At 30.3% G+C, this 21,509-nt stretch overlaps 2 protein-coding genes and 1 pseudogene across 2 annotated transcripts; 1 reads left to right on the top strand and 2 right to left on the bottom strand.

The window, feature by feature from the left end:
• Positions 1 to 1,589: 1,589 nt before the first annotated feature.
• Positions 1,590 to 3,366, top strand: ND-13A (NADH dehydrogenase (ubiquinone) 13 kDa A subunit). Its single transcript, XM_065500506.1, has 3 exons — positions 1,590 to 1,812; positions 1,928 to 2,104; positions 3,212 to 3,366. Exons 1-3 carry the CDS (start codon positions 1,675 to 1,677, stop codon positions 3,278 to 3,280), a joined length of 384 nt encoding a protein of 127 aa, XP_065356578.1. The 5' UTR covers positions 1,590 to 1,674; the 3' UTR covers positions 3,281 to 3,366.
• Positions 3,367 to 8,248: 4,882 nt separating this feature from the next.
• LOC135951432 (uncharacterized) lies at positions 8,249 to 14,353 on the bottom strand. Its single transcript, XM_065501086.1, has 5 exons — positions 13,673 to 14,353; positions 9,866 to 10,053; positions 9,674 to 9,797; positions 9,194 to 9,530; positions 8,249 to 9,131 (listed from the first exon to the last, which is right to left on the bottom strand). Exons 1-5 carry the CDS (start codon positions 13,729 to 13,731, stop codon positions 8,835 to 8,837), a joined length of 1,005 nt encoding a protein of 334 aa, XP_065357158.1. The 5' UTR covers positions 13,732 to 14,353; the 3' UTR covers positions 8,249 to 8,834.
• Positions 14,354 to 15,713: 1,360 nt separating this feature from the next.
• Positions 15,714 to 17,315, bottom strand: LOC135950453 (protein insensitive-like; annotated as a pseudogene).
• Between the last annotated feature and the right edge of the window lie 4,194 nt (positions 17,316 to 21,509).

Here is a 21,509-nt window from a genome sequence, read left to right on the forward strand (position 1 = left end):
AATACAATGGAAACTTTTTTGAAAACCAAGATAAATAAAAATTTAATAGGTTTTCTATTAAAATATAGTAAATTTCAGCGTTTTAAAGCATTCAATTTTAAATAAAGACATAAAATTTGGTTATACTTAGCATTGACAAAATAATGGAAAAGTTAAAGTGATTTCCGGTAGCGGGTTTATATGGGACTAATTATGGACCGATCGTAACAAAATTTGGTATAAATAAATCTTATTTGAAGTGGAATTTGTGGAGATACATATATAAATTAAACATTTATGACCGATAAAGTCCAATTTTGGAAGGACATTTGTATGGGGTTAGGTGAAATAATGGACCGATTTCAGCCAGGTTCAATAATATGTACCAAATTTGATCGAAATATCTTCAAAATTGCGTACTCTGTACTCTGCGCACAAGGTTTACATGGACAGCCAGCCAGACGGACGGACTGTCAGAAAGTGATTCTAAGTCGATCGGTATACTTTAACCTTCGCTTTACCAAAGGTTTTTTATCTACATGGTTTACCAATACCCACCCGGGTGACACTACACTTCTATAAATATATGCGACGAACGACATTTTAAAAAATTGAAAAAACCTTATAAAAAGTTTAAAATGGTTCTATTAAATTCTATAGAACTCTAGAATTTGTTCAGTAAGTACAAATTTCATTTAAATCGAAACAAAATTAAAAAAAATATTAAACCAATAAAATCGATGTGGTCACCCGGGTGGGTATTGGTAAAGCGAAGGTTAAGGTGGGTGTTAGACTAATATTTTTAGGCGTTACAAACATCTGCACAAACGCATTATACCCTCCCCACTATGGTGGTGTAGGGTGTAATAATATGTAAAAAACGATATATAAACCATCATGTTTTAATTTTATTTCAATATTTTTTATATTTTAACAAGCTGTCCCGGCTGTCTGCCATAGCTCACACAAAGTTTGAAGACTCCCACTATAATGGTATTCCGCATATGCAATAATAATTTTTTACTTTGTATGGGAGGTGCCATGCCCATTGTTCCTATATAGGTCAATTGTGATTCTAAACCATCCATGGACCTAATCAAACACACACAACAAATTTCGAAATCGGCCCAGCCGTTAAAGAGGAGTTTAGTTACTAACACACGTACAGAAGAATTATATATATAAAGATTATTCCTTTTTGTAAGTTTTTTAAATAGTAAAAATGTCAAGATTTGCGAAAGTTTTAAAATATTTTTTGTTGGATTTAAGTTAAAAACCCTCATAGATATTCAAATATAAAAAAAATCAGTAGTTTCAAACATTTGTATGCGGGAAAAAATTGCAACAAAACATAGAACGCAATATTTTTTCTAACATTAAATCAAATAATATATAAAATCTTTATAAAATATTACATTCTAATAGTTTAACCTCAGCTTACTTGAAAACAAAGTAGTTCTTATTTAATATTTCAATATTTACTCTACCCAAAACACTGTGCTATTATCACATTATCCTACTCGCCACCAGATGTCACTGTTTGTAATTAATAAAATCAATTATAAAACAACAAAAAACAGCTGATTTTGACATTTTCTTTTCAAAAGTCTGCGAAAAGTCAAACACAAAAGAAAACGAAAAATAATACTGAACTGTGTGGAAATTGTTCAACGTTTTGGCTAGAATTCATAAAAAATGGCCTGCCGTAAAATTGCTTGTGAATTACAAATTTTAAGCCGTAATGGTAAGCAAATTGTAGCTCCAATTGCCACCAGCCCCGTGCGTTTATATTCCTCACGCAAGGATTTGGAAAAAACCACACACACTGGACAAGTATGTTGAATTTGTATTGCAAACGATTTGTACTTGCTGCGGCTGTTACGCAAACGTTTTCATGAGATTTGCCAATTGTTTACTGCAAATCTTATTGAATTATTTATGTTTACAGGTTTTCGCTGAGGATGATTATCGCAATGTTCGTTTCACAAATGCTAAACGTTATGTGAATGAAAACTGGGGCATTAAATTGATTGATGAAATTCCTCCCAAGGAGTGTACCGAACGTGTTGTGTTCTGTGATGGTGGTGATGGTCCCTTGGGACATCCTAAAGTCTACATTAATTTGGTAAATATTAGGAAGATTTAGACATGAGAACTTTTAATTTAATTCCCTTCATTAGAAGCGGATGTCTATTTTATGTTAGAATTCTTAAAAGTCCTATTTATGGGCATGATCTTAGATGATTTGTGTATAATATTTTAGAGTGGTTGTTATTTATTTATGAATGGTAAATTTTACAACAAATTATGTCGTTACCATGACAATTGTATCTTCGCTCCAGAACGACCCGGGTCTTACTCGAACAAAGATTGTCAACTCAGCGACAACTGTATCAAAGCGAAGTGTTTTCCCCACGGAAAAACTTTCTACGAAATCATGGCTGTCACATCAATAACAAACGGCCGAAAATTTTGCTTCATCTTCATAAAGATCCCAAAGAGCTGTCGATCACTAACAAAGCAAATCGGATATACGCTCTTCTTACTAGAGTTATTCCCAAGAAATTTAAATGTTATTTAAAAAAATTGCCAAGTAACAATTTTGTGAATGGTATGGTGGCACCATTTAACCAATTCAAACTAAAGGCAATTACTGAAATCCAGCAGGCCAGTCAGTATTTTTTCAATAGTTCTGTTATGAAACCAGTCAATTAAGCAAGTTTCATTCTCAATTCACTGAAAAGTGTGGTAGTACCAAACAAATTGTAAGTTTTTTTTTTACAAATTCTGACTAATTATTAAAATTAGTGAGTTAATCTCTATCAGGCTTAGAGAACTACATCTGTTATCAAAAATCTTAGTGGATGAGGAATGCTTAAGTAAAAAAAACCGTATGAAAGCAAAAACAACACAACATATTAATGTTTGTGCAATTTTTGGTTTGAGATTTTTTTAATTCCGATTTCTCTATTATATTATATACACCTTGATTAAAGGTATTTCGGAAAATATGGAAATTTCAAATTCTATTGACTAAAATTTCCTTAAAATAGAAAATAAAGTGGCCGTAGAGATATTCAGATGTAAATAGAGATATCCAACCACAATATTTTTTTACTAAACTTGATCTTTACTAATTTTCATACGCGAAAACTCAAAATGATTAATTTATATTAAATTAATTAATGGAACTATTTTAATATATTTTTCTTTTATTTTCAAACATTTTTAGGACAAACCTGGTTCTCACATTTGTGGCTATTGCGGTTTGAGATTCGTCAAGAAGGATGGTCATCATTAAAATTTTAGATAATATGAAAACAATATGAAAATTAATATAAATTGTCATTACAAAATTAAATAAAAAGAAATCCTTACTGTTTTGAAGATGATTATTTTTCAATTATCTTTTATTATTATGCCACCAGAGGCATTAATGCAGGTGTTTTTGAACTGAATTCAAATTAAGTTTTTATTTAGGAGTATAAATTTTAATGCTAAACATTTTAATTTTATTTAACTTTTAATCCACATACAAACTTATTTTACTTACCATACAAAAAACGTTAAAAAGGACTTTGGAATTGTTTTTCCGTTGAAGCTAATTAAACAAGTTGTTGTGTTAATCACCAAATGAAGGTAGACAGTAGGGTTCCTTTCCCGGGAGGAAATTAAAAAAATCGTTTCATTGCCGGGAATTTTTTAAAACCAAAAACCAGAAAATTTTTTCCAATAACTTGACTTATAATTTCACCAGGGGTTTAAAAGAAGTATAAAATAACTATATTTGGTTGTTGGTCCAGCCTTTATAAGGGTTTCTAATTTAATAGTGGCATTTGATCGGTATTGTCACAGCACAGTCGTAGTTTTAATCAGTATGAAATCAATAAATTCGTTGTTTAATTAAAAAACTTAAATCTATAAAACACGTAGTTAGAGAAATTTTTAAAATCTAGATTGTAGATAAACAAATTTTAACCACTATTATTGTAATTATTTTCTCTAAATATGAATAATAACACTGTGCATGAAATTGACACTTTTTTCTGTCAATCAATTCAGTGGTGCCAACCGTTTTTTTTTTATGTTAGCTCGTATTTTCGAAATATACCGTTATTTCGAAAATGGCGGAAGTTGCATAACATATTTCTGCGTAACTCAAAAACAGTTTAGTTTATTGAATAAAATTCAAAATTCGGTTATTTCAACAGTTATTATTTCTTTGCCAACTGACTATCTGTTGCTAGAACCAAAAAAAATCTATGGATATAATAGAATAATTCAATTAGCAACAAATTTGGCCATCGAAACGTACCTGAATATTGTAACTTTTAGAAGAAAACTTATGAAGAAATTCCCGACAAACATTTTCCGAAAATTAACAAAAAAATATTCCCGGGAAATTTTTCCGGCGTAGGAACTCTAGTAGACAGACATCCATTAAACAATGATATTATTTTTCAATGCTACAGTTATTCTTTGGTGGTAGATTAATTAAACAACATATTGCATAGATTTTGATATCGTTGCCATAATCAAAATTACTTAAAAATGTTCACTCTATTGTTTTATGAATTTTAAAGTTTAAAATTCATTAAACAATCGAGCGGCAAAGTTTTATACGGGATTCACACGATGATTTTTTTGTTAATAAGTCATGATTTTATGAGAAAAGTCATCGTGTGAATGCCGTATTAGTGAATTTTAAATTTTTTGCAAAATGAAAAGTATGTATACCAATGCGGTCATAAAATGTAGTTGTGAATTTTGTTATCAAAACAAGTTATAGTGATATATCCAGTATAGTATATTCGCAATGATTAATCTTATTTGAGTGTAGTGTCTCTATTATGATGTATGAAAAATACATTTGATGCTATCAGTCATTTGAACATGGAGAAGAGTTGTCTACATGAGACAAATTCCTATGGATACAACAATTCGATACTTCCGTTTCAACTGTGACGAACAAGTAAGTATTATGAAACTTAAACATTTGTGCAAATTAAATTATTTTGGAACAAATCAAGACCCCATCAGAAGTTCATAATTTGTTTTACTGTTGATGTGTAATGGAAATCGATTGATTTGATATCAAGTATAATTTTTTTATTTTCTTCCAAAATAAAGTCCAATTTGTCAAAAAAAAAATACAACTCTGTTGAACAGAGGCATAGCGAAATATACATAGGGACGAGACACTCCCTTTTGACAAAAAATACAACAAATCATATGTCTGATACAAGAACAAAATGCATTGACTAAAGCTGCCCACACACGGGTGATTTGTGAGTGTGATTTGTGTGGGCTGTGCACGTTGAAAAAACATCTCATAGGCACTCTCCAATATATTCTAGTGGGTAAAAAACTACTTCCTCTAGGCTACTCAGGGAAAATAAAGTGACAATGTTAAATCAAAAACAGCACTCGTATGTTTTACGATTTTGAGTAAGTTTTTTTTTCAGTTTCTATAGAGTTGACAGAACTCTCATGTGAAAGACATAACTCAGTTGTGATTTTTTGAATAATATTTTTGTTTGTGTTTTTTCTATTTTCTGCTTTATGTATAGAAAAACTTTAAATAAACGAGTGTTGTTTTTGTTTTCACATAGCTTTTTTACTAATACATTCTCAGCACTTACGTTTTTGTCAACTGAGTTAGGTCTTTTACAGGAGAGTTTCCGCTCTATGTATACTTTTCTAAGGTTTCAACCAAAGTATACCAAGTAGTCCGACTCTCAATTTTTTCAAATTACTCTCTCACATATACGGGTACCGTGTGAGTTCAGAGAAATGTTTACCAATGAAATGTCTTGAAATTTAAACTTTTAAATTTTGATAAAAATAACGTTTTTTACACATTATTACACTAACACATATTACTCTTTATTTTTTTAAAACACTTTTTGCACACTTTCATTGTTAAAAGGTTTCTATTTTGCACAAATCAAGAAAAAATATTTTTGGAATTTCTGACATGTAATTTTTTGTTATTGTAGAATTTAAATTATAGGACAGAGTTCCAATTTTTGGTATTGAAAATTCATACAAATTAAAATTTAAAACATTTTTATAGAACTCTGTTGCCTGGAGAAAATTTAAAAGTTACCAACACATGTGTAATTTTGTTACTAACACATGTATGGAGTTAGGTACTTTTTCACTAATACATGCTTATAGTTAGGTACTGTTGTCAAAGAGTTGGACTACTTGTTATACTTTGGTTTCAACCATAGATTAACATAGAAACGAGACGTAATTGTCAAAAACCTAAGTCTTTTGTCAAAACACTAACTCTTGCAACAACAAAATACATTTAACGCATAATGCATTACAGAATTGAATAAATACATGCACAAAATAATATTTATTCAAGAAATCGATCGAAGTATATAAAATCACTTCAAATCTATAGATTTTCAGCACTACTTATGAATGGAATGACAAATCACCTAGAAGAAACTTGTCACGTTCCGCACTTATTACTTACACTTATTAATTTTCTGACCAACTGAATTCGTTGCGTTTATAACATGGACGTCAAGTTTTCAATTTAAAGAAAAAAATTATTACCAAAAAAAAAAAAAAAAATTATAAAATAAAACAAAAATTCTATATTATTGCATTTAGTTTATTTCCACGCTAATATGTATTTAAAAAAGTACATACTTAAATAATTTGCCTTGCATACTAAAAACTAAAAAAAAATTAAAATTAAAATCAGGTATGTGATGAAAATCGAACGATATCAAAACGAATGTTTTGAAAAGATGTGATGAGTAATTTTTCAACATAACTGATAATAAAAATGTATTCAAAATAACAGATTGAACATTTTAAAAATCAAAAACCTTTTCGTTTACAAAACGTTTCGTTATCGAAACTGATTTCCATCACATACCAGTATGTCTTTATAATAATGTAATTGGAATTTAAACACGACCAATTTGCAATATAAACTTAAAATAATAATTATTATTAGCTTAATAATATAAAAACTCTTTATAGAACTAAAAAAAAAATAAACCAAATTATATAGAAATTTAAATCGAAAAGAAAAATCATTAAAGGTATTTTTAAAAATGTAATTATTAAGACAGGTTAGTTACCAAAGTTCAATAATATCCAATAATAAGTAGATAAGTAGTCGAATTTTACCAACTTTTATTTCAATTCTTTTGTTTTACAAATTAAAAATGAAAATTAAACAACATTAGTTAAAGAGTTAGTATAGGAGGATACGTTTTGTTGTTGTTGTTTTTGTTTTTGTTTAAGATATATATATTTTAGTTTCATTTTCATATACTTCAAGCAATGAGAAGATATCGTGTAGTATTTTAGATGAGTTTTTAATTGTTACTTTATTGAGACAGACACACAAAGTTCTCTTAACTTTTTATTTTATTTTTAGTTTCTAAATCAAATTAATAATGTCTGGCTTTTAATAAGTGTTATATGTATGATTGCTTAAGGTATTTGCAGACGGCAATACTGAGTATTAATATTTGCCAAAAACTTATGTATTTCATTGTCTAAACAAAAATTGTATTAGATCTTCAAATAATACAAATGATTTTTTTTCTAAATACTAATAAATGAAACAAAAAATGTAAAGAAAATATAAAATAAAAGTAAATTTTGCAGAAAAGTATCATAAAATATTTAGAAACAAGAAATCTTGACAAGTCGAATGGATTTAATATAATACTTTAAATTTGTAAAGTATTAAAACACAGTATTGTCGCCTGTAAATGCCTTTAAATAATGATGATTAAAATGAGGATGAATTGAAATAAACTACGATAAAAATTAAAGAAAAAAAAAAAACTAAATAATTAAGGGAATATTAACAAGTTCATACATAAACTTTGGTTTAAAATTTGTCAATTTTGTCCTAAAGACACTCATCAAAAGGAAAACAAACCACAATGATAAACAATTATTGCACATTTTAAAACATGTTTAAAGTGTTTTGAATTAAACTACAATATAATTTCGATAAACTCCAAACTACAATTATGTTTTGATAACACTTTTGCTTTAGATTGAATTGAATTGGTTTGATTTCCAAGTGAAATGTGGGTTGTGGGCGGGTTTAAAACAAAACTTTTAACGTATTTCTGTATTAAAATCAATATTGGAAAACAAAAAGTTTGTTTTTATATCAATATAATACGTTTGTTTTCATATCTCAGTTTTGTTTTATCTCTCACAAGGCCTCGTCGATTAGAGGCGTACCAGCCTTATGGAGGCTGTGAATAATCCTGTGTTTGTTTGTTTGTTTTTGGATTGTGTTAACAACAGGACAAACAAATTTCTTAATACAATTTTTTTGTGGTTTAACAAAAAATAATGACTAATTTGTTGTTGTACCTCTTTTGTTGCAATCAAATTAAGATGATTTTGCTTTTGTTCACAAAAAAAGTCATTATTATTATTATTTTTGCCATTAAATTGTAGCGTTACATACAGTAGAGTAGTTAAAAATGTCCATTTTGTTTCTCAAGTCTCAATTAAGATTTTCTTCATCTAAAACACCAAATACGAGTGAATCTATAAACTAAATTTGCAAAATTTGCCTCACTGGAAACTGACGACGAAGTTGTTATAGTTGTTGTTGTTGGTGTTGATAATAATAAATAAACAATTGTTGAAGCTAAAGCCAAAAGTAGTAGTAGTAGCAGTACTACAGTCATAATCATAATAATAATAATAACTACATAAAGTTGTTCTACGAAGAATAAAGTGTCCATAAATATTTTTGTTGGGTATTGTTGATGTTGCTGTTTAAATATACTAATAATATTAATATTGTTTTGCAAATTGTTATCGATTTGCAACTGGCCAACCACTGGTCACCAGAGGTTCCGTGGTAAGGCATAACCTTCTTTCGAGACATATACGTTGCGATCCGAATACACTTGGCCCTCCGGTTTGTCCTCATGTTTTTTTTGCAGCATATTATTATGGCCAGGCCCTCCGCCAGCGGCCCCATCATAAGTGGTTACAGTTTCGGTCTTGCCATCTACCGTACGCGTAACAGTAGTTGTCTTGTTACCCTGTGAATCCTGGGTAATTTTAGTGGTTTCATAGGTGCCATCTGGCTTACGTATAGTTTTAGTCATAACACTTTGACTAAACATTTTCGGACCCTAATTAGGAATATGATTGAATAAAAAGCTGTTAAATTTCATTATAAATTCAAAACAATTACTTGGTAGTTGCCATCAAAGGCTCCGCCACCAAATGAACCCCTTGGCATCATGGGGGTCATGGGTGTCATAATATCGGGGCGACCACGCGGCATCATAGACGGCGGTGCGGGACGTTTACGCACCTCTTTTTCTTCGTCTATCAAAGTTCCATGTATTTTACCCATTATAATTTCTTCGTCGCTCAGTTTGGGTTTAGATTTCCAATTGCGCGAAAACTTATTATCGTTGCGTGGCAAAATATTACCATGGGCTTCATTTTCGGTAATATGCTTTAAAACCTCACCCTCACCGTTGGCAAATCGTTGTATCAGAGAATGCAGTTGGTCCGGAAAGATTCTAGAAATTTAAATTGATTTTTAATACATATACATAAATAATAAGCTAACGATTTATGAATATTTGGTATTAAATATGCAATGATATGTCTCAAATAATTCTAAAATTGTACTGCACATGAATATTTCTTGAAATGCACTTACTCTCCATCCAAATCGGTATCGAAATATTGTTTCTTTTGCTTTTCGAATTCCTTAAGGATTTCACTTTCAAAGCCAGGTTTTAAATACTCCTCCTTAAGATTCTTTTCTACAGCAACGCCATTATCTAAAAAAATTTTAATTGTAAAAGATGTATTAATATTTATATGTAGACATATAAATTTGTATTCTTACCTCCTTCCATTTCGCTAACCGCTTCCAATATTTGCTGCATTTGCCTTTCAAAGTGTTTTTGCAATTCCATGGGATTGGTGAAAATTTGGAATGCAAATTTACGATCATCATCAAATAGTTCATCATCAGTTTCGGCCTCTTCGAACCATTGCGGTTTACGGAATTCATCCTTAGCCGAAGCATTCGAACTAACAAAAACATTTATTAAGACAACGATTTAACACAATAAATAAAAGTTCAATATAAATCAATAACAAATGTTCAATAAAACAAATACATTTTTTATGTTTTGTTTCCTGGCAAGAAAAGAGAGGAAAGAAAAACAGCAAAAAAATATAAAAATATATGATGTAAAAGTGCGCAGCCTCCACTAATAAGATGTCATGCATGTATCCTGCTAAATTAGACATCATCCTCAGCAATAAGGAATGTATATACAGTATATACATACAATATATACGAGCTTTAAAACTATTTAGACATCGAAATTTATTTATGTTACAAAGTAGGTATGCTGGTTTTGTAAAGGTAAAATGTATGAATGGCAAATGTTTGATGCAAAATCGTAACCACTAAAGAAAATATATTTGAATTGCGATTTTTTTTGGAAATTTTTTTCTTAAAACAAATCATAGTAAATATTTAATTATATTTTATTCGATGCTGTAGGAAATCTTACTCCAGACTGACAGTTCATGGAGGAGTATACTCGTCTGTAGGTTTTGTCTTATGTTCCAGATTGAATACCTCAGTTAAAAGAATAAATAAATAAAATCACGGGTCATTGCCCAGTAAGGGCTAGGACGAACAGGTGGAACAACGGCACTCCGGACTATTCCGACATTTTCTGCTTCATTAGGGGATTTGGATGGCTTTATGGTAAATAATCACTTTGAGAGTTTGTGAGGACAGTTCTTCTTTTATTATTCTTCAGGGAAATTGGAGAAGCTCCGACATTTTCTGCTTCATTGTGGAATGGATGGCTTTATGGTAAATAATCACTTTGGGAGTTCGTGAGGACAGTTATTGTTTTATTATTCTTCAGGTTATCTGTCCTATGGAATCTCTTGATGTTGTTATCTACCTCTATATTTATATTTATTAGGGTGGTTCAAACAAATGTACAAAGGCGCAATGTACAAAGGCGCGGTTTTTCAAATTTGCCGTTTTTTGGACACTGTAAATGTAGGGTCACACATGGCAAATATTTGACGAAAAAGACGAAACCACTAAATAAAAAATATTTGAATTCTTTTATTTATTTCTAAAACTTATTTTACTTAGAATGAATCAAAACAAAAAATTTAGTTTTATTTTATTTGATGCTGTTTGATCTTACAAAACACTTGTAAGAGTAAACACGTCAAACAAATTAGTACTAAAACAAGTGGTTACGTTTTTTTGAGTAAATATTTGCCATGTGTGACCCCACATTAATGGTATGGTTTTAAACTCTAGCTGGGGTGATTCTAAAATCGATTTCGCGGCAAATATTTCTTTGCAGCCGGCCTTGGGTCTAGCGGAAAGGGATTTAACTCGCTTTGTAATTTTTTTTCTGTGTAGCGAATCTTTGGCCTGATTGAAGAATTATTCGTTTTGTTAGAATTTTTATTTTAATTTTGAATATGTTAAATAACTATCCGAAGATGTATTATATTGTCCAAATCAGATAAATATGAACAAAATGTATGCTCCCATATAAGGTCCACTTCAGAAAATCACTTTAAAAATAGGTTTAATATATGTATAAAGAAATCACGCGATCATATAAGGCAAACTTCCAAAAATTACTCAAGAAAATAAATTATTGTAAGTTTAAAAGATTCGCTCATACACAGTGTAGCGTATTATATGTCGGGTTTGACCCTCTAAACTTCCATACATGATTTTTTTCATTAAATTTTACATCTACGTATGAATTAACAAAAATCAGCGTTAAGAAATTGCTCCTGAGTAGCCGGTGAGAAGGAAGGGATGAAAGTATCTAGCAGTTTGTGTTGAGAAAATAAATTGGAAAAATTTCGGAAAAATCTATTCAAATAATATGTTTTCAAGTTTCTTGTCCTCCACAAATATTAGTTTGTAATTTCGGATTTATTGCTGAATTCAATCCGCCAGTATTGGACGCTTAAACTAGCAAATAAAACAAATTAATCGACGACTAGGGTTTTTAATTTCCCGGCCTTTTTTCATTCCCGGGAATCGGGAAATTTTTTTCTACACTCCCGGGTGCCCGGCGATTCCCGAAATATATAATGATACTGTAAATTAGTAATATTATAGACAAATTTTAAATATATATATTAGATCCAGGTTGATATCTTTATAAAAAAAACAAAACAATTAGAGATTTTCTAAACTTTACCGCGTATTGTGGGTGAACGTTTTTGACAACCGCGAAAAATGAATACCAATTTTTTCAATAACTTTCAGTGGTCTATTCGACTATGCTAGGGCCATTTTGATATCTGCAAAACATGTAAAACTTATAGCCCTAATGTATATAATATGAAGTCTTATAGATAGCGAAGTAGATAAAGCGATGTTCGTATGTCTTTTTAAATTTTCATTCGAAAACCCCCAAATAAATAATAACAAGCGGTCTATAAGCAAAAAACTTTTCACGTTTTTTGGTAAAAACTAATAGAAAATAATACTTGTTTTCGTTGTAGTTTCGTCAGTTTTTAATTCCCAGGATTCCCGACTAAAAATACCGGGAATCGGGTAGTAAAAAATTGGCAAAATTCCCGGGAATTCCCGGGATAAAAACCCTACCGACGACCCAAAAACAATATTCGTATTTTAAACTTAATATAATCTCCAATCTTCAATACAAAACCCGCCCTAAATCAAATAAAAATTAAGATATTGTTACGAAATTGTATTATAAATCAAACATAACGGTTTCTAACGACGGGTTTCAAGTTGCATAATGTTTCTCAACATTTCTATTTCTGGAGACTTCTTTCTTATTGTGAGCAATGTTGTTTACCAGCCGATTAAAAGCTTTGAGTTGATCATTGTAGAAATAGAACTCCTATGAAACTATTGGAATGAAATGGCGCTGTGTATGAATAATGACAACGGTTGCACTCGGAGTTTAGTTTATGATGGAGGCGTTTAGAAGTAACAACAACTGTGTTATCGATGTATACTAGTGCATTATAAAGTGTGTTTTAAAAGTGTCTACATTAAAAGAAAGTGACTTAAATGATTTAAATAGTTGTGAAAATTTGAATATTTGCAATCAAAAGTAGTCGGTTTATTTAAAAGAAATAAACCACAATTTTTAATAGGTAAAAACGTAAAAATTTCAACAAAATGTAATACGCAATAATCGAAATTTGGAGGACCAGATCTTGGAAACTAATTCCTAGCCAAAATATCACTATTTTCGGCATAAAAAGCTGAATGTCTGTTAAAAATTTGGTTTACATCTGGAGTGGAACTCATAATCTTGAGTTTAGCCATGAAGCGGTATAAGAAGGAATTAATCATTTTACAGCTCTGCACGTGAGATTTAAGCTTGTTTAAATAAATACATAATAGGTACTAAATGCATTTGTATGTATGCATGTGTGTTTGGAGTTTTTGGATAAAAAGCAGGTGATTTATTGATCTTTTATTAAATTTAACCAATTTATCTGGCCACCTTAGATTGGTGCCTTTAGTTGTTTTTGCCATAAAATAAAAAATTACATTTGCACTGACATAAATGAACGATTTTTATGCAATTAATTTTGAAAGTAAACTAGGAAAAAAATGTGTAAATAGGGAATTTTCCTTAAAATCTTGCTTATTACTTACTCCAAATTCTTTTTGGCCTCCTCTTCGTTTTGTTGGAACATTTTCTTTAAAATATCCATAACTATTTCAATTGATTTTTTTCTTTACTTGAGGGTAGATAGAATTTTTTTTTCTGGATGTAAAATTTAGTTGGAAAAATATGTAAATTTGAGCGTAAACACAAACGGAAAATTTAGAAAAGAAAAAACTAAAATTCTTAAAGAATTTTGTTTGGTTTATTTATTATTTTGTTTCTTTGATTTGTTGTTATATATAAGTTAATTTTGTTTTTTTTTATCAGTTTTAATTCGGTTTGTTATGTGTTTTTGTTAAAATTTTCTTTGCGGAATTTGCTCGAATATTGTTTTTTTTTGTATTTCGTCTGCACTTTTATATATTTTTTTGTAACACGGCCGCCGCTAATACTTTTTCACTTCTATTCTGTTCTATTCACACCGACACTCTGTATCTCGATTGCTGTTGTTGGTCGCTCTGATGTTGTTGGTGATTTGCTTCTTCAGACAATCAATTCTATTCACTTCGTTTGACAATTTCCATCTACTAATCTGCTTTTTGTGCTCCCTTTAATGTATATTTGCTTTGGTTTAAATATTGTTTTTCTCAATTTTACTTTATGCGCATGATATGTTTTTGCCACTGTTTATTATTTTCCGAATTTGTTTTGGGATATTTTTCAAAAGAAAATGTCAAAAAGTGCAAAATTGTGGGCTGATAGTTGTGAGCAGATAAAGATGAAAGGAATTTTTTACACGACAGGGTGTTTCTAAAATGTTAAAAATTTGGAATTTTTTTTTTGTAATTTGTATGCCCTCCACCAAAAAATTATTTGAAGAATCGACTTTTTGCTGGAAAATGTCGAAAAGCACAAGGCGAATATATTTACAGCTAATCTTAATTCTACAACAAATACAACTCTACAAAAAACAACGTGGGTTTTGTTTTTGTAAAAATATTTTCTAACTGTCAAGCAGCTAAAAACCAGCTGACTGCAAAAATCAAAACGGGGCTGAAAATAAAGACGTGAAATATACTTTTACGGAGTACAGCGTACAGCAGAGCATTTTAATTTAACAAATAAATGTCGAAATCAACTTTTTTACAGAAAAAAGTTCATCAATAAATGTAGCAAACTCGACTTTTCATAATTAGCAAGAGTCGACTATTCAAAAATTTAAAAGTCGACTTTTTGTTTTAACTATAAATAAAATCCTTAAAGGGCACCATACACTATCGAAATGCTTGATGTTAAATTCTCGTACGTGTTTTTGATAGTTTAATGCATAGGGTAACATAGAGACGAGACGTAATTGTCAAAAACCTAACTCTTGCAACAACAAAATACATGCTAGTCAATGTATTTTGTTATTGTATCAAACATATGATTTGTTGTATTTTTGTTTGACAAATCGGAGTGTCTCGTCTCTATGTATAATTCTCTGTGGTTTAATGTACACTTGCTGGATGACTCGTTAATCAAGCATTCTGTTTTTGATTTTGTGGTATTAACATCAACAGTGAAAGTGCCCGATTTCTTTATTATCACCAGTACCAAATATTTTAGAATCGCTACTGTTAAGATAAAAATGGGCGTGCCTCAATGAGGAGGACTGTCACCCACACTCTTCAACATTTATCTTGCCTCACTTCTTGAACCACCCCAAGATTTCTCGATGGCTGTTCATCTTCCTCGGCGGAATGTAGGCCAGGATACCTCGGGTCTCACATTTATTTAAAAAATCGCCAAAGGTTATCTCTTTTAGTTCAAGATATATTTAGGTTAATTTATTTTTTTAAATTTTGCTCGATTTTTTTTTTTGGATTTTTTAGATATGATGGGCCTATGGAGGATCGACATTTAAAAAAACAGCTATATTTGCTATTAAATTCTGAATAACAGTTATCTCATCCCTATAAAAAGTTACAGCCAGCCAAAGTTGGAACATGTAAAAAGGGCGGTATTTTTTTTTTTTCAAAAAGTGACTATATTTATTTATTTTTATTTATATTTATATATAATTTTTATACGACCTGGAAAGAGAGCTTAATGCAAAAGCGTGCAAAAATCGTATAAATTATGAAATATAGAGTTGTATGCGACTGAGAGAGCTCTTTCAAATGGCCGATCGAATATGGCCATTAGAAGCCTCCTAGTCGCAATAGAGGCAGATGCCCAATTCATGTTATCATACAGCTTTGCTGGTATTCGTGTGTCATTGGGCCCAATCGATACCATTACATTATCTGGATCGAAGGTAATGATGCTCGTATCACAATAAACGTCTGCGGGTGAGGGAACGACATTTTGGATTGGAGTGGTGTTTACATTGGTAATTCGGACTTTAGCCGTATTACGTAAACTATTGCCGTATATAATTCATTGATCTTTTGTAACAATTTGCTGTGCTACCAGTTTTTGTATCTTTATGACATGATGTTCGTGATGTGCTGTGACTAAATTGGCTGGAGCCGTCTGATGTTGAATTGTAGGGGAATTGTTGGCACTATTACATTCAGTCTTAATTTCAATGTTTTCTGCAGTATCCAGACAAATTTCCAAACGTCCTGAATCCGCTGAACTATTTAAATTTAAAGACCCATCATCTTCGGCCATATGAATTTCTATCGGTTCATCCGTATCCGTACCTTCAGCTAGAATTCAGTAGTTCATGCTTTCTGCAGGAGAACAATGCACTTGCTGTGTGGGGTTTAGGGCATTTCCAATTTCGTGACATACTTTTCTGCTGTAGTACTATTGTTGCTTATATCAGCACTATAATATTGGTTATTGTAACCAATTGAAGAAAAAACTGAATTGAAGAAAAATTTAATCATTCAATACATTTTGAAAACATTTTTGAAATAATTCATTAGATAATACAATTTACTATAGAATAGCAAAAAATTTACGTAAAAAAAGCAAAAATTTCAGTCATGTATAATTTTATAATATTTAAGGTATTTATAGACGGCAATACTGAGTATTAATATTTGTCAAAAACTCAAGTATTTGTATTAGATTTTCAAAAAATACAAATGATTTTTTTGATTAACGGTCGGTATTGAAAATTTGTTTAAAACAATTCAAAAACATTTTATTTTCATATGTATCGGGTATGTATTTATAAAAACAAATAAGGCAAATAAAAATGTCAAGAAAATATAAATATAAAATAAAAATAAAATTTTCAGAAAAATATCAATCAACAAAGAAATAAAATATTTGTAATACTATCGTTTTTTCGAAATGATTTTTTGAAATACCGACTGATTTCAATAATATTTTGAATTTGAAAAGTGTTAATACTCAGTATTGCCGTCTATATGAAAATAGTTTGGGAAAAAAAGTCAAGTTCGATTAATAATATTTATTACAAAATTCATTCCAATTATGAATTTCTTTTTTCTGTGTATAGTTTTATTTCCAAAGAAATTAATTCAATACATTTGAGGTACAAAGGAATTGTTAAGACATACAATTGAATTTAATTTTTAAAATGGAATTTATTCTTTCGAATCTTTGATTGGAATATTGTCGTTTTGAACTATTTGATTATTGATCTTATACCTATGAAACGATTTTAATAAAAAATAATTTTTAGTTTGAATACTGCTTTTAAATTAGACTTACCCTTTTTGCTTCCATTATAAATCCTTGCAGAATAAAATATCACAATTTAATAAAAATAAAAATACAGTAAGAATTTGATAAAAATTTAATAAAAATCCAGTAAGAATTTGAACAAGAATTTATATTTTAAATACCGCTTTAGCCAGAAGTTGACACTGTGAGTTTTTGATAACTAATGTTTTAAAAATCCAGTAAGAATTCAAACAAGAATTTATTTTTTTAAATACCACTTTAGCAAGAAGTTGACACTTTGAGTTTTTAATAGCTAATGCTTTAAAATTCATTTAGTTTTATTCCGCAACTTTATCCAGTTTTGCATTTGCTACCTAGCAGTCACACATTAACAAACAATTACTACAAATAGTTTAAGGGTAGGTAGGAAACTTTGATCCTCAGCTGTTCTTACTTTGTAATTCTTACTGCAATACAATCTGCCTGTGTCTATAAATTCCTACATCTTCATTCCAGTTCGTTTTATTTACCTGAAATGAGAAGAGAAGAATCCAGCAGCAGAAGTCTTTCCATCTACTCATATGTATGCATTTTAGTTAATCCAACAATTCCTACAATTAGTATCCCTCGTGTCAGTAGGACTAATAACAATACAAACGGAAAAACCTTTGCTCCTTTATCTGTTCTGCTTTGACTAATCCAATTGTGAAAAAAATCGATTGCGAAACAGTACTTTGTAATTCATCGAATTGTAACCACTTTAAGTTTTGGAATTGATATTTTTTATCATTCGTTACATAAGCGAAATAAATCTGATTTGAGTTTCATCAACTTCAATTCTATGCGAACGATGGCTTGAACGAAAACGTAAACATCTACACACTTAATTCGGTTTTTATATTTTCATTTCAAAAGTGATACTTTTGGTTATCCAGAAAAAGTAAAACGAAAATATCCTTCGGAATGAAACGACAGCTTTCAAAGTGAAATTGATATTCAATTGTAATTATTTGTTTTTGCAAAATATTTAATCAATTTCTGTACCAAAAACTTCACTTTTGTTATACCCGATCGACTTAGAATCAGAATTTGATTAAACATTTTAGAAAAACAAATAATTTCAATGAAATATCAATTCCACTTTGAAAACTGAAAGTGGTTTCATTCCGAAAGAAATTTTCGTTTTACTTTTTCTGAAGAAGCGTAATACGGAATTAATTCCACTTTCGTTCGGAATGGAATTCTGTGACAGGCCTGATAATCATTATTTGCAGTCCCTGAAATAAAATTATGTTTTTATAAAATTCTGTCATTGTTTGTGTTTTACTAAAGCAATATTGCTTTATTAAGGCATCTTTAAAAATGTATTACCATAGAGAAATAGAGCGGAAACTAGAAAAAAGAACTCAAACAAAAGAATTACTCATAATAATCACACAGTTTTGTTTACTAATGCATTCTCATTTCTTAGGTTTTTGACAACTGAGTTAGGTCTTTGACAGTAGAGTTTCCGATATCTATATATATAAAAGAGTAACGTTATTGGCTCACTGACTGACCGACTGATTCATCATCGCACAGCCCAAACGACTGAAGCTAGAATCATGAAATTTTAACTGTGGGTTCCACCCTCCCCAAAACGATCCGATAATAAGGGATTTTTGGAAATTCGAACGTTTAGGGGGTAAAAAAGGGTAAAAACGGGTAAATTCGGTAAACTTATATCTTAAAAACTAATAAAGATACAATAAAACTTAAAATTGCATGTTACTCCATTTAAAAAAAAAAAGCTGACAGGTGTTTCCTACTTTTTCGAAATTCGAACCGTTTAGGGGAGAAAACGGGTAAAAACTGTATTTTGGTACTTTTTTGGCACCCTATGTATCTTTTAATGTATCTTTATATGTATATTTTCCCTGTTCAAGGAAGAAAAGGGAAATTGGTACTTTTTTCCTTATGGTACTTTTTTAACATTTTAAATTATTTCAGTTATCGACATTAAAGTTAGCTGATATGTATCTGAGTGAAGTTAGTAGGGTATAATATTTAGGTACCAAAATGTGAGAACTGAATTATAGGTACTTTTTTATTCATCTAATGGTACTTTTTCAATTTTATATGACAATGGATTTAGAAACATGAAATTAAGCATATATGGTCCTAAGTGAGTGGGAATTGTAAGGGGAGACTTTTTCTTTATTCGAATGGTACTTTTTGAAATTTCTTCACCAATGAAGTGGGAGTGGGAATCCACAAGTGGCTGTGTTTTGGTACTTTTTCTATATTCTAATGGTACTTTTTGAATTATCTATAATAATGGACCTAGAAATATGAAATTAAACGTATATGGTCCTATGTGAGTGAAAATTCAAGCGGATACTTCATGGTACTTTTTTAATTTTCTATAACAATGGACTTAGAAACATGAAATTAAGCATACAAGGTCCTAAGTCAGTGAGAATTCTAGGGGGAGACTTTTTGGTACTTTTTCTTTATTCTAATGGTACTTTTTGTAATTTCTTCACCAATGAACCTAAAGCCATGCAATTAAGCTTATATGGACCCGAGTGAGTGGGAAACCACAAGTGGGGGATTTTTGGTACTTTTTATATATTCTAATGGTACTTTTTTAATTTTTTGTAATAATGGACATATAAATATGAAATTAGCCGTATATGGTCCCAAGTGAGTGAAAATTCAAGGGCATACTTCGTGGTACTTTTTCTTTATTATCATGGGTACTTTTTTGAATTTTCTATAATAATGGACCTAGAGTTTCCAAAAAATCTAAAATTCAAACTTGACGGGTTATGGTTTAGTGAATGCGAATTTAAAAGTGATAATCAATGGTACTATTTCCTTATTGCAATGGTACTTTTTGAATATTTTATAATAATAAACCTAAAAATTTAAAATTAGGAACACATTTTGCATTTTCTATAATAATGGACCCAGAAATATAAAATTAGACATTTACAATTAGATTCACAAAGTGAGACTTGATAGTACTATTTCTTTCTTCTAATTGGGGTGGCGAAGCGCACCGGGTCAGCTAGTAATTTATATTTTTGAGTAATTTTTGGAAGTGGGCTTTATATGGGGGCTATGACCAATTATGAACCGATCACCATGAAATTAGGTCGTGTGATTATTGTCTGTATGAGAGTTTACTATGTTGAATTTTGTGTGTATACCGACATTTTTAAGAGATTTATGCACGTTAAAGTGATTTTCGGAAGCGGGTCTATATAGGAGCTATGACTAATTATGGACCGATCGTAACAAAATTTGGTGACATGAATTTTGTATATATAAAACTTATTTGGAGAGCAATTTGTGGAGATACATATATAAATTAAACATTTATGACCAATAAAGTCCAATTTCGTGAGGACATTTGTATGGGGGCTAGGTGAAATAATGGACCGATTTCACATAGTTTCAATATGCTTGGTCCTTGGGCCTTGTACCAAATTTGATCGAAATATCTTCAAAATTGCGACCTGTACTCTGCGCATAAGGTTTACATGGACAGCCAGCCAGCCAACCTGCCAGACGGACATCGTTTAATCGACTCAGAAAGTGAGTCTAAGTCGATCGGTATACTTTAAGGTGGGTGTTAGACTAAGTAATATTTTTGGGGTATAACAATGCGGCTAAAGGTGGTCAGTACAACAAGGATAATGTTGATGTTCTCCTTATGGACGTAGCATTTCTCTACAGAATGATTTTGTTAGTTGCAATTTTAAAAATAATCACTTTTTGCAGTCCCTGAAATAAAATTATGTTTTTATAAAATTCTGTCATTGTTTGTATTTTACTAAAGCAATATTGCTTTAGTAAAATAGAGAAATAGACATACAGGCCTGTAACAGAATTCCATTCCGATCGAAAGTGGAATTAATTCCGTAATTTGCTTCTTCACATAAAGTAAAACGAAAATTTCTTTCGGAATGAAACCACCATAGAGAACATAGAGCGGAAACTCGAAAAAAACTGAAACAAAAAAATTACTCAAAAAAGTTACACATACGAGTGTTGTTTTTGTTTTCACATAGTTTTTTTACTAATACATTCTCACCACTTAGGTTTTTGACAACTGAGTTAGGTCTTTGACAGTAGAGTTTCCGCTCTATGTGTTTTCTCTATGGAAACCACTTTAAATTTTCAAAGTGGAATTGATATTTGTTTGTATTTATTTGATTTTCTTAAAATTTTAATCAATTTCTGTAACAAAAACTTCACTTTTGTTTTAAT

The sequence above is a fragment of the Calliphora vicina genome, chromosome 2, assembly GCF_958450345.1.
Source record: "Calliphora vicina chromosome 2, idCalVici1.1, whole genome shotgun sequence".
NCBI classification, from domain to species: Eukaryota; Metazoa; Arthropoda; class Insecta; order Diptera; family Calliphoridae; genus Calliphora; species Calliphora vicina.